Source organism: Vicia villosa, unplaced genomic scaffold (assembly GCF_029867415.1).
Source record: "Vicia villosa cultivar HV-30 ecotype Madison, WI unplaced genomic scaffold, Vvil1.0 ctg.001020F_1_1, whole genome shotgun sequence".
NCBI classification, from domain to species: Eukaryota; Viridiplantae; Streptophyta; class Magnoliopsida; order Fabales; family Fabaceae; genus Vicia; species Vicia villosa.
Window position 1 is genome coordinate 59,226 of NW_026705450.1, and position 14,154 is coordinate 73,379.

The 14,154-nt window shown below is 32.9% G+C and overlaps 2 protein-coding genes across 2 annotated transcripts; one reads left to right on the forward strand and one right to left on the reverse strand.

The window, feature by feature from the left end:
* The first annotated feature begins 1,975 nt into the window (after positions 1–1,975).
* LOC131632785 (uncharacterized) lies at positions 1,976–3,071 on the forward strand. Its single transcript, XM_058903513.1, has 2 exons — positions 1,976–2,824; positions 2,907–3,071. Exons 1-2 carry the CDS (start codon positions 1,976–1,978, stop codon positions 3,069–3,071), a joined length of 1,014 nt encoding a protein of 337 aa, XP_058759496.1.
* Positions 3,072–7,388: 4,317 nt separating this feature from the next.
* Positions 7,389–8,558, reverse strand: LOC131632786 (F-box protein At5g07610-like). The gene has a single exon (XM_058903514.1). It carries the CDS (start codon positions 8,556–8,558, stop codon positions 7,389–7,391), a length of 1,170 nt encoding a protein of 389 aa, XP_058759497.1.
* Between the last annotated feature and the right edge of the window lie 5,596 nt (positions 8,559–14,154).

Consider the following 14,154-nt stretch of genomic DNA (forward strand, 5'->3'; position numbering starts at 1 on the left):
GATAGTGTTTGTATATGGTGTTAATTGGTTCCCCAAACATGTTAATGTTGTGTTATAACATGAATTATGGTGTTGTTTTTGTGTTTGAATCGTTTTGGTACGAATTGGGTGGAAATAGAAATGGTTGGATGATGTAAAACTGTGTTTTGAGGGCTGCAGGTACGAGGTAACCAGTTACCTGGGGGTGGTAACCGATTACCTGAGTTACGTCAACAAGGAATTTCTATTTGTTGTGAAGTAACCGGTTACTTGAGATGCAGTAACTGGTTACTGCTATTTGAAAATGTGTTATTGTTGCTGTCTGGGAGGTAGTAACCGGTTACTTGAAGTGAGGTAACTAGTTACCACTGAACGTTTTTAGAATAAAGGTTTCTGCCAGATGCGGTAACCGGTTACTTGGATTGAGGTAACCGGTTATCGCTGTCTGTTTTTGAAAAATAAAGTATTTTATAAAACTCATATCTTTTAAACCTTTTATCCGTTTTGAGTACCGTTTTGAGCATCGTGAAGCTAATAAAATATTTTATAATACTGAATGATGTGTTGGAATAGTAGTTGGCTTTATTTTAAATGCCTCGATTTAAGTTCTTGGTATTGTATCGTACACTGTATGCATAAACAGATAAATGTGACAATGTGGATGTGCTGTGACAATATGGTTGTGATGAACTATTGTGCCTGGTGTGAACTATATACTGTGATTGTTTGGACTATGTTGAGGTGTGAATACATTATCCATGATTGTTGTTGGTGTTGATGATTAGCATGCGATAGGTGATGCATGCATACATAGTCATAATTGTGGCTGTATCCTGGTGGTGTTGGATGAGCGGTAGCTAATTCCCATTGTGTGGAATTGGTGAGTGGAGGTAGCCGTATCCTTGACGATGGTGGATCGGTGAGATGGGTTAATCCCATAGATTGGAACCACATGCATGTAGTTGCATTGCATTAGGTTGTGTGTAAGATTATAACATGAATGGAAGATGTCCAATGTTATAATGTGTTGTAATTGACTTAATTGGTGTGTTTGATGTACCATTGTTGAATACCTGAATATGTTCGATTGGGTGAATAATATGCATGATGTATTGTTATTTATGGATTTATAACATTGATTAATTGTAAATGAGACTCACCTTTACTGTTGACATTTTTCAGATTAAGGAGTAGCGGCTTGTGCTTGGTGAGGATAACTCGTATAGTTACTTCGTTTAGTTCGGTTGTGTCGGTGTCATGCTCTGGTCTTGTAACACTGGGAGACGTTTATTTTAGTATTTGTTTGATGGATTATTTCTTATGTTAGAATAATGTTTTGTTGGTTTGAATCGGTGAATTTTGGTGTGAATACCGATTATTTATATTATTCAGTTGTTGAAGTATTTTCCGCTGTGTTTACATATTTACTGAATAATATGTGTTGATGTTTCCCCTAATGCATGACACGGTTTATTGTTTTTAATATTATGAAGTTGTAATACCCTTTTTATGTTTTACTCTGAATTTTATTTGATATTCCGCAGGGTTTTAGAAGAGTGTTACAATGTCATCATATATAAATTATCTTATAATAGAAGTTTAAAATATATATTTTTTAACAAAATGTATTTTAAAAGATAAGAGAAGTGAATATTAACCTATGTTAACAAATAATAATTATGCTATACATTAATTCTGTTTCATTTTTCTCCGCATAACTAGCACATTACCGTTACTGCTTTTACCACTATATAATGTGGTTTTCACCCTTGTATAGTTTTCAAGTTGAATAATGAAATATTATTTGATGACATTTTATTTGGAATTATGCACATCTGATATGGTATCAGCCTCACAATACTTTCTCTCTCTCTCCACGTGATCTTATCAAGATCCACGATCTCAAAATCCTTTCTCTCTCTCTCTCTCCTAGCCTTTCTCCTCATCGTCATCTTCTCCTCAAAATTCTTCCCTCACAGAACACTAACCTTCTCCAATGGCAGAAATCCCCTTTTCTGATTTCGCCACCAATCCCTCAAACCCTTATTACCTTCACCCCAATGAAAACCCTTCCCTCACCCTCGTCACACCCCCTCTTGATCATAGCAATTACATTTCTTGGTCAAGATCGATGAGAGTTGCCCTAATTTCAAAGAACAAACTTCGTTTTATCGACGGAACCTTTGTTCAACCTGCTCAAGGTCACCTCTTGCACGATCCATGGCTCCGCTGCAACAACATGGTCCTCTCATGGCTTCAACGTTCTATATCAGAAAACATTGCTCAATCAATTCTCTGGATCGATCAAGCTCATGCTGTTTGGAAAAATTTGGAAACAAGATTTGCTCAAGGTGACATTTTCAAAGTTTCAGATCTGCAAGATGACCTCTCCAACCTCCATCAAGGAACCCTAGACGTTTCAACATATTTCACTAAACTCACCTCAATTTGGGAACAAATCGATTCGCTTCGTCCAACACGTGATTGCACTTGCGCCATCCCCTGCACATGTGGAGCTGCTACTGATCTTCGGAAATACAAAGACCAAGATCGTGTTCTCAAATTCCTCAAAGGCCTCACTGATTCTTTCGCAACGGTTCGTTCTCAAATATTTCTTCTAGAACCCATTCCCTCTTTGGAGAAAACCTTCTCCATGGTCTTAGGTCAAGAACGCAGATCTCATGTGCCTCTCTCTGACTCCACTGATATCTCTTCGATGGCGATGGCTTTTCACCCTACTACTGCCTTTGGGGGAGCTTCATCTCGTGGTCGTGGCAGAACATCCCCAGGTCGTGGCAATTTTCCCCCACGCACTTGTACTCACTGCGGTCGTCACAATCACACTGTGGATACATGTTTCATGAAACATGGTTATCCCCCAGGTTACCACTACAAAAGTCCTAAGCCTTCTATCAATCATGCTGCAGAATCCAGCTCCAGCGATCACACTATCACCTCTCCTCCAGAACAATCTTTGGCTTCCATTCAACACCAATACAACCAAATACTTCAGCTCCTACAACAACATCAAATCTCTCCTGCTCCTATCCCTAATGGATGCCCTCAAGATGGTGCTACCCTCCCTAATGTGAACTCTATTACTACTTCAAAAGATGGTAAGCCACCTGTATACTGGGTAATCGATACAGGTGCTACTCATCACATCACACCTAATTTACACAATTTTCAATTTCACTCTGTAGTTCCTACTATTTATCTTAAACTTCCTAATGGAACCACTGTCTCAACTAACATTGCAGGCACTGTACACCTCTCAAATTCCTTAATTTTATATGATGTTTATTACATTCCCACGTTTCATGTCAACTTAATTTCTGCTACTAAACTTATAGATTCTTCTACTTGTACCTTGACTTTCACTAATAAAGACTGTTTCATTTTGCAGAAAAACTCAACGAGGACGATTGGTTTAGCTGAGCGATATGGAGACTTATATGTGCTTCAAGCTCAGGCCACTCCTACTCACCCTTTACCCTCCTTTAGTAGCAATAATGTTTCTGATTCTACTTCTATTCTATGGCATAGACGATTAGGACACCCTTCCCCTTCTGTTCATAAAATTCTTGCTAAACAATGTTCTGATATCTCTTACAATTTCAATAAAGAATTGCCTTGTCATTTTTGTCATCTATCTAAGCAAAAACGTTTACCGTATAATGATAGCACTAGTAATTCTTCTAGACCTTTTGATGTTCTGCATGCTGACATTTGGGGGCCATACTCAACACCTTCCATCCACAACCATCGTTTTTTCTTAACCCTTGTGGATGACTATACGCGTTTTACTTGGGTTATCCTAATGACTCAAAAGAGCGAAACTAGAAAACATTTAACCAATTTTATTTCATTTATCAAAAATCAGTTTTCCACTACCCTTAAATGCTTACGTAGTGACAATGGCCAGGAATTTCTAATGCATGATTTTTATAAAACCAACGGAATCTTGCATCAAAGGACTTGTGTTGAATGCCCTCAACAAAATGGTATTGTTGAGAGGAAACATCAACATATCCTAAACGTTGCAAGATCCCTTCTATTCCAAGCCAATCTACCTAAATCTTTTTGGCATTTCTCTGTCACTCATGCCACCCACTTAATTAACCGTTTACCGTCACCTCTTTTAAACAATACAACACCTTATTTTTTACTTTATAACAAACAACCGGATTACTCAACTTTCAAAAGTTTTGGTTGCCTCGCTTACACCTCAACCCTTTTACAGAATAGGACTAAATTTGACTATAGATCTCACAACTCTGTTTTTCTAGGGTATCGAGACGGCACCAAAGGTTACTTTTTATATGATCTCGTGACTAACAAATTTCTTGTTTCCAGGAATGTCACCTTCTATGAACTCATTTACCCTTTTTCCAAGACTCATGACCATCGACCCTTGCCCCCTATCTCCACCTTAAATCCTACTGATACTGACCTTGAACCTCTTCACAATCAACTACCCCAAACTCCTCCCAATACACCCCCTTCCCCTATTACTAATCCCAGCCCCAATCACCCTCCTCCAGCCCCTAATACCAGCCCCAATATCCCTCTTACAGACCCTAATCCCAACACAAATATCCCTCCTACAACCGCTAATCCCCCACCTGCACCACAAAGAAAATCCACAAGGATAACCAAGCAACCCTCTTACTTAAATGACTATCACTGCAACATCATAAACAACACTACTACCTTCCCTAAAATCAGTCCCAAGTTCCCTCTTTCCTCGGTCCTCAACTACAACAATTGCAACAAGAACTTCAAAAACTTTTGCCTTTCCATCTCTTCTGCCACCGAACCAACCACATACAACCAAGCTTGCAAACATGAATGTTGGCTGACAGCTATGCAATCAGAATTACAAGCTCTAGAACAAACAAAAACTTGGACAATTGTTGACCTCCCTCCAAACAAATCCCCAATTGGTTGTAAATGGGTCTACCGTATCAAATATCTCGCTGATGGTAGTATTGACAGGTACAAAGCACGTCTTGTGGCAAAGGGATACACCCAACAAGAAGGCATTGACTACTTCGATACTTTCTCCCCCGTAGCTAAGTTAACCACTGTAAGAACACTTCTATCCTTGGCCTCTATAAAGCATTGGCATCTCGAGCAACTCGATGTCAATAACGCCTTTCTCCATGGAGATTTAAATGAGGAAGTTTACATGACAATTCCTCAAGGTTACAAACTTACTCACTCATCTCCACATACCAAAGTCTGCAAACTTAACAAAAGTTTATATGGCCTCAAACAGGCCAGCAGACAATGGTACTCTAAATTATCTGATGTTTTACTATCTTTAGGCTATTCTCACTCTCATGCTGACTATTCACTTTTCATTAAACATGATTCTTCCACTTTAACTGCCTTACTTGTATACGTAGATGATATTGTGTTAGCAGGTGACAACTTCAATGAAATCACACATGTCAAAGCTATTCTCAATCACAAGTTTCGTATCAAGGACTTAGGTCCCTTACGATACTTTCTTGGTCTTGAAGTAGCTCGCTCCTCTTCAGGTATTTTATTAAATCAACGAAATTACACTCTCGATCTTCTAAACAACACAGGTATGTTAGCTTCAAAACCTTCCCCTACTCCATACAATCTTTCCATTAAACTGTCTGCTGCTGCTTCCGAAATTTATCATGACCCTACCCAATATCGACGAATAATAGGGCAATTAATTTATTTAACAACCACACGTCCTGACATTTCATTTGCAGTTCAACAATTGAGTCAGTTTGTGGCTAGCCCCACTGACACTCACTTCCAAGCTGCACGTCGTATTCTCCAATATTTAAAATCCAATCCTGCACAAGGATTGTTTTACCCGACATCTTCTAATTTTACACTTTCTGGTTTTGCAGATAGTGATTGGGCAACTTGTCCAACCACAAGACGTTCTACTACGGGTTTCGCAGTCTTTCTAGGCAAATCACTCATTTCCTGGAAATCCAAAAAGCAAACTACAGTGTCCAGATCCAGTTCTGAAGCTGAGTACCGCGCTCTCGCTGCTCTCACATGTGAAATCCAATGGCTACATTATCTGTTCAAAGACCTTGGCATTCAATTTGAGAAACCAACTTCAATCTATTGCGACAACCGTTCCGCTGTCTATCTCGCACACAATCCAACCTTCCATGAAAGATCAAAGCACATTGAAATTGACTGCCACCTCATCCGTGAAAAACTGGAAAATGGCATCATCAAACTCTTCCCTATTCCATCTTCTGCCCAGCTAGCTGATGTCCTAACTAAACCTCTTCCGGGCCCGACTTTTTCATCATTTCTTAGCAAGCTAGGACTTCTTTCCATCCATAGTCCTGCTTGTGGGGGAGTAACAAATAATAATTATGCTATACATTAATTCTGTTTCATTTTTCTCCGCATAACTAGCACATTACCGTTACTGCTTTTACCACTATATAATGTGGTTTTCACCCTTGTATAGTTTTCAAGTTGAATAATGAAATATTATTTGATGACATTTTATTTGGAATTATGCACATCTGATATATGTCATCATATAAAAATTATCTTATAATACAAGTTTAAAATATATATTTTTCAACAAAATATATTTTAAATGATAAGAGAAGTGAATATTTTTAATCATTCAGTAATATTGTGTGTATGATATTTGTAACATATCTTTAGCCGGCGAAGGTAATTTTAAAGCAAGTGAAGATTGAGCCAAGGGAGCATCTCTGGTTAATCTGTTTATTGAGGCAGCTGTTAAAGGCCCATTACTTTCATCAGATAACCAATTCTACATTGGCAATCAGATTCAAGTTGGGGACTTCAGGCAATCAGACTCAAGTCTTAGTGGAAGAAAATATTGTAGATTAGGATCTTGCAGTCAAGATGTGTGCCTTAAGGTACTAAATCAGGATTCAGAATGGAAAGCAATGCAACTCTTTAAGTGCTTATGACGACATAATTTCTGATATGAATCTTATGGCACCTATGATTCATATATGTCCAGCTGTTTCTAACTATCTTTCTTTGGATGGATGGAATAGGAACAACATTCAGGACTAGGTGCTTCTCGCCAATAACTTTCATGCTCTTCTTCATTTGAGGTCATTGAGTACATCCTTATTAACCATTAAGATGAGTAAATGAATTTCATAAACTAAAATGTTAATTTAGAAGATTTTATATAAACTTAATCACTATTGTGTTGTGATGATATTCTTCCAATTGCAGTCCTCACTATCCTATTGACTCTTGCATGTATCAAAGACAATAACTATAATAAATTCAAAATTAATAACTAATGCTCTGAGTTTTATTAAATGAAATATCGATATTACAATTTACAACTTCACAAAAATCCTAATAATCTACTAAATTTGGCCAGCATACATCATTTGTTTCTAGCAAGGCATGGTTTGAGCATTAGTCCCACACGAACGAAGAGTGTTTGAGTAAGAAAGAAAGTGAGGATTAGATCCACAATTGTGTGAGCCTATTTCTTCAACCATCATGAATGTTTCTTCATCCAAACCACAACTATAAATCTTGTGTTCAGTAGAAAAAATTAAAATATTGCCGTTCATGACAGTAAATCCGGTAACATGAGCATCTTTCTCTTCTAACCCCAATGCATTCGCTCTCACCTTCAAAATCTTTTTCCATGAACATGAGTTGTAATCTTTTAAAATCCAAATGGAAAAAACAGACTTTCTTAATTTCACTAAACAAATAGAACTATTGAAACTTGTCACTTTACCCCAATTAAATATGCCCATGTCACACTCGATGTGAAAACCTTTTATAGCTTCCCTCGGCAATTTAAGAATAGTTGAAGTTCCTTTTTCCAAATCATAAGACATTATGTAAGGCTTAAAAAAAGGACTCGGTCTCATAAAGTAATCTGAGCAATCTGAGATGAAGTGAACGGCTCCATTGTAAAACACCGGCATGTCAAATTTCATATTCCTACCACCACTTAAAAAGTTGTTTTCCATTGATTTCCACACGCCTTGTTTTCCATGATATATATTGCATGCATAACTGGTTGGTGACCATTCTGCTGTGTTTTCTAAAAGAAATATGAAATAGTCATTAGAAGAAGAGCTGTTAGAACAATCTAACATGACATTTATAGTAGAAAAGTTATGGATTTTTCTAAATGACTCAGGAGAAGGAATGAAAAAGCAAGACTTTGTAATTGGATTGCAAATAAACAATTCAATTGGATCTTCATTAATGGTATGACAAAGAAGCAAACCATTACTAGAAGCTAGAATACAAGCTGAGTTTGATAGGAACGTTAAAACATTGTTAGGAACACCAGAAAGTTGTTGCTCTTTAGGTAAATGGTGCAACTCAATCCTTTTTTGATATCTCTGACTAATTTGATCATGTTGGAGGAAGAAACATGCATCACTCATCCCTAACAAATTACAAGATTGCTTTGTTTTGAAAGGAGATTCTTCTGGAAATTTAGAAAATGAAGTGCAAGTTAATTTAAATTTAAAAATGATTTTTGCGGGTAACCAAGAAAATATCTCATAAGCAATGTCTTCTTGAGAGACTGCCATATTTTCTAGGAATAAAGAAGAAAAATAGATAAAAATTACAAAGAATAGCGAAGGAGAGGAGCAATACAAAATGTGTCTGATAATAAGAGTTATGATAGTTTATATATATAATAACAGTGCCACTGAAAAAACAAATCTTTTTCTTTTTTTAACATAAAATCTTTTCGTTGAAAATAATAATGAATTCATATAATAGATAAGGTTGTGTTGAATTTTAAAATAAAGATTTTGTTTTAAAAATAACTACTTTCCAAATATTTGAATTCATATAATAGGTAAGGTTCTTTTGAATTCATATAATAGGAATGAAATTTGTAAGTGAATGTATTTTTCTATATTTACATTCAATTAAGATAAGGTGACAAAGTTACACGTATCTGTTTTTATAAGATTAGATTTGAGTTTATATATTTTACTTTTAAAAAAGAATATTTATTGAAATGATTATAAAAAGAAATATAATAAACCATCTGTAAATAGAAAATAGTTAATAGAATATTATTGAGTAGAATATAACATTAATTAGTGGCTAACAAATTACCTTACAAATAGATTAAATATCTCTTCCATTATTAACTTCTATTTGGAATAGATTAAATATATTTTTTACCAGTTAGATATTATCCAGAAGTTATTAAAGTATAATTGATGGTAAAATTCTCTTTGAAAATTTTAATACTTTTGAATTGAGTTTGGAGGAGAGATGTGAACTATCTTTATGAAAACAATTTAGAATTGAGTTTAAATGCATCAAATCTAAAACAAAAAATATGAAAAATCAAATAATCTAATATACATGTATAAAGTATCTGGAAAAACCATATACACCCTTCTGACTAAATGACTTAATTTTTCTTATTTTAGGGTTAAAAATTAATATTTACACTCTTATTTCAATTATATGCATTTGATAATGGGATTAATAGTAATTCACCCCTGCAACGTTAGTGAATTTTTCTTTTTCACCCTCCCTACCTTTTGGCAACCTTTTTTTTCAAAAAAACCGTTGTCAAAACCTGCCTTTGGCAACGGTGGGGGTAAACCGAAACACGCTCATATTACAGGGGTAAATTACTATTAACCATTTGATAATTATAATTAATGCTGCTTATGTGTCACTCTCTCGATTTTTATTCCTATTTTTTATTTTTTTTAAATAACCATAAATGTAATCTATCTACTTAATCTAAATGCAAGGTTGTCATGATGACAACTTTTGCAACAACCCTAACCTAATAATGATGTGTCAATCTTTTAAAATTTCTAATATTAATTAACTATTTGTATTATAATATTTTAAAACATTAATTAGACAAATCTATTAATAATAATAATAATATTAAACAACCAATATTAATAAAATAATAATATAAATAATAATGTAATATTCATCTAATAATAATCTAAATTAATAATAATGATATCAAAATAATATTAATTATTATAATAATAATAATAATAATAATAATAATAATAATCATCGATGCAATTCTATATTCACCTTTTAATTTATTTTAATATTTTATACAATTCTATGTTAAGTTGATTACTTTATTTTAATTATTTTATATTTAATTATTTCTTAAATAATTATCAACTTAAATATTTAATAAAATTTACGTATTTAAATCCCTAAATACTACATCAATTTCTTAAATAACATTTTTATATATTAAATTAATAAGAGATTAAATAAATAAAAACTTCTATTTGTAACTTTTAAAAGGATGCAATTTTTACTTATTTAATGGTACAAATACTACATAATTTTCTTTATATGTTAGATTATCATATACATTTCCATATTCCTATATGTTTTATAAGAAATGTAATAGTTTTTTAAATTATTTTATATTTCATTATTTTTTAAAGAATCTACTCAAATATTTAATAAATTTTATGTTTTCAAATCCCTAAATATTTCATAAATTTCTTAAGTAATATTTTTATGTATTAAATTAATAAGAGATTAAATATATAATGAGAGCATTCCTAAATATTTGTATATATAACTTTTAAAAAGACGTAATATTAACTTATTTAATGGTATAAATACTACGTAACTTTTATATATGTTAGCTTTCCATATACATTCTCATATTTTTATATTTTTCATAAAAATCGTAACTGTTTTTCGTTAGATATAAATTTTCTATGAATAAAAAAATTTAAGAATAATTATTCACATATAGGAATATGAGTAAATATGGTTAGGATTTTATTAGATTATACATTTTAGTTATTTAATAATATAGAAAATGATGATTTTAACATTGGGATACCAAACAACAAAATCATTAAAAAGTCGATTAAATTTGATAACCCCTCAAATTTTTATTGTCCGTTTTAGAATAACAATACATTAAAATTAGTTATTGCCAATTATTAGTATTCAATCAAATAACTTTTCATTTAATATTTAAATTTCTTTGTTAAAAAATAAATAACTCATTTAATGAAAAAAATTTATTAAGTTTTATATATAGTTATTAGTCATTAGTTTTCGGTTATGAAATCACAATAATATTCATTCATCTCTCAATTTATATAACTCACTCAAATCATAGTATTGTTCTCCATTTAAAAAAAAATCATAGCAGCAAAACGTAACACGTTAATCAAGACATGAAAACCTGCACAATTTGGCTTAAAAAAGCCCCGTAATTCAACTGCATTTTTTGTAGTGGTCACAAAAAACACAAACCTGTCAAACAAATAAAATTTATCTTCATTATTTTTATCTTTCTGTTTTCTATAATTTGCTATTTCAATCTTAATTTTGAATTTTTGTTAAAGATTCATATGTTTTGCAGATTTGTAAAATAAAATGAAGATAGTTATTAAGGCAAGAAGAGTTGGCAAAAATGAAATATGAGTATAACAACTAAAGTCAGGAGTATCACAAGCAAATAAATGCCATAAAATTTGAAGAAAGTATATTGGCAAATGTTTCTCTCTTCTTAGGATTGATCTATTTTTTTTTATAATTTGCTATTTCAATCCTAATTTGAATTTTTTTGTTAAAGATTCATATGTTTGGCAGATTTGTAAAATGAAATGAAGATAGTTGTTATGGCAAGAACAATGGGCTAAAATGAAATATGAGCAAATAAATGCCATAAAAGTTATTGAAATTAAATTGTCAAATGTTTTTCTCTTTAGGATTCATCTATATTTTATAATTTACTATTTTAATCATATGGTGATGTATACATACAAATTTGAATTTTTGTTAAACATTCATACGTTTTGCAGATTTTTAAAATGAAAGGAAGATAGTTGTTGTGACAACAACAATTGGCTTAAATAAAATATGAGTATAACAACTACAACAGGATCAAAAGCAAACCAAATGTCATAAAATTGAAAGAAAGTAAATTGAAAAATATTTCTCTCCTTAAAATGTCTTTTTTTCCTTGATCAACCATTTATAACTGTAAGAAATATCATGATTATCTCTCGATGTAGTAATAAAATGTCTTTTTTTCCTTGATCAACCATTTACTCTTAGTTTTCTTACGTGGCATGTCCACGTGGATTTCCTTTTATTTAAATTTATTTTGCATAATCCACGTGGAGAATGGAATGAAGCTATGGGTCAAACTACCACAATTGTCTGTCCATTTGTGGGGAGCTAGGAGTTTGGGAAAGGTAGCGAACGCTATTGGTAAACCTATGTTCACAGATGAGTGCACAGCGGGTAAACTAAGAGTAACCTTTGCCTGAATCTTGGTTGAAATGGATGTGACATAGGAGTTGTGTAAAACAATCACCATCAAGGACAATGAGGGAAGGAAAATTCAGCAAAATCTGGAGTATGAATGGTGGCCCCAATATTGTGATAAATGTCAAAAGATAGATCATACGTACCATAAAGAGAAGAAGCAGCCTATTAAGGAATGGAAGCCAAAACAGGTGAACACACAACACCCTGAAGCAGCTGAGAACAAACAAAGAAGCATAGACAATGATGATATTCAAATCCTCAAAAGCAATAATGATAGGAATGAAACTCCAGATGATGCAAGCAATTGGACAACAGTTAACAGGGGGCTGGGAGACACAGGCAAGCGTATTATGGAAGGAGGACCAAGTAACAGGTAACATGTTCTAATGGATTTTCCTCCTTGAGACTTTGGGATGACCTTTCGAAGAATCCCTTACTAAATAAATGATACTTTCATGGAATATTAAGAGGCTTAATAAGACAGCCAAGAAAAGAGAATGGCAAAAGACAGTGCAAACACATAAATTCAAAATAAAGACAATATTTTATATCCAAAAATATAATATAATTTAATAATTTAAATAGATACTTGTTTTTATATCCAAAACAAAAGAACTGTATTTTATCCCCTGCAATGTTAGCAAATTTTGATTACCCCCTTATAATAAAAGAAATAAAAAAAATTCAAAATAAATAAGTCCATGTGGATTTTAAATAAATAAATAAATAAATAATAAAAGAAAATCCATGTGGACATGTCACGTAAGCAAAATTGAAGACTCCATGCTACTTAGTCAATGTTGAAGCATGCATAGCGGCAAACAACAAAAGATTTGGAAATATTTATCCAGGAATTATCGTGTCTACAAAGATGGTATAGAATGCCATTCAACGGTTTCTATGATTTCGTGCTTGGGTTTGATGAACAAAAATATAAAACGGAAAAGTAAATATAAATATAAAAAGAATTCATTCTTCGGAAAGATAAGATTTATCAAGCATTGCATATAATCTACTTCTCACAAACTTAAACTTATCGACCAGTTATACTTAACCTACGATACTCGTCTATGTCATCACGTATCTCTCACATCAGTGTCCATCTCTAGAGCACCTACGAGATTAACTCACAATCAAGATTATCTCTAACGCAAAGCTGCGAGAACATCTGTATTCTTGCATAGGCGATCTCTCGCGCGCCGCTCAAACACGAGTGATTGTCAGATCTAAATCTATCTATAGAGTTAAGAAACTAAAAGACAATCATCCTAGATATGGATTCAAGAATTTTATTTCTAAAGCAACCCAAATCCCAAGCACAGAGGAAAATTCTAAGATGAAAATCAACACAGATTTGTAAAACAAGTTTTATATAACGCCATGGGCAACAAATATACACGAGTTCAAAGTAAATATATATATATATATAAATATATATATATATATATATATATATATATATATATATATATATATATATATATATATACAAATACCAACTAAAAGAGAAAACACAAAGAGGAAGAGAAATGAACCAGAAATCTCCCAGTTTGTCAGCTCTGTTTGACAATTAATCCACCTCCAATCATCCAAATGCAAGCTCCATAGTTTTTTTCTAACTTAATCTAACCTAAAAATGATAGTTTGATGAGTTAGGAACATATACCCCACAACATAACCTAAAAAAATGTGATCTATGCCCCTTTTAACAATGACTAAATGAAAACCAAATTTATGATTTTTCTCATCCTTATTTTGAGCCTATGCAAGCGCACTTAAAGATGGCTAAGCGAGCTTCTGCATGATTTTCATTTTATTGCTCCAAAACTGCGAAATTGAAGTCGTGCCTTCAACACTTTATTCCTAGAG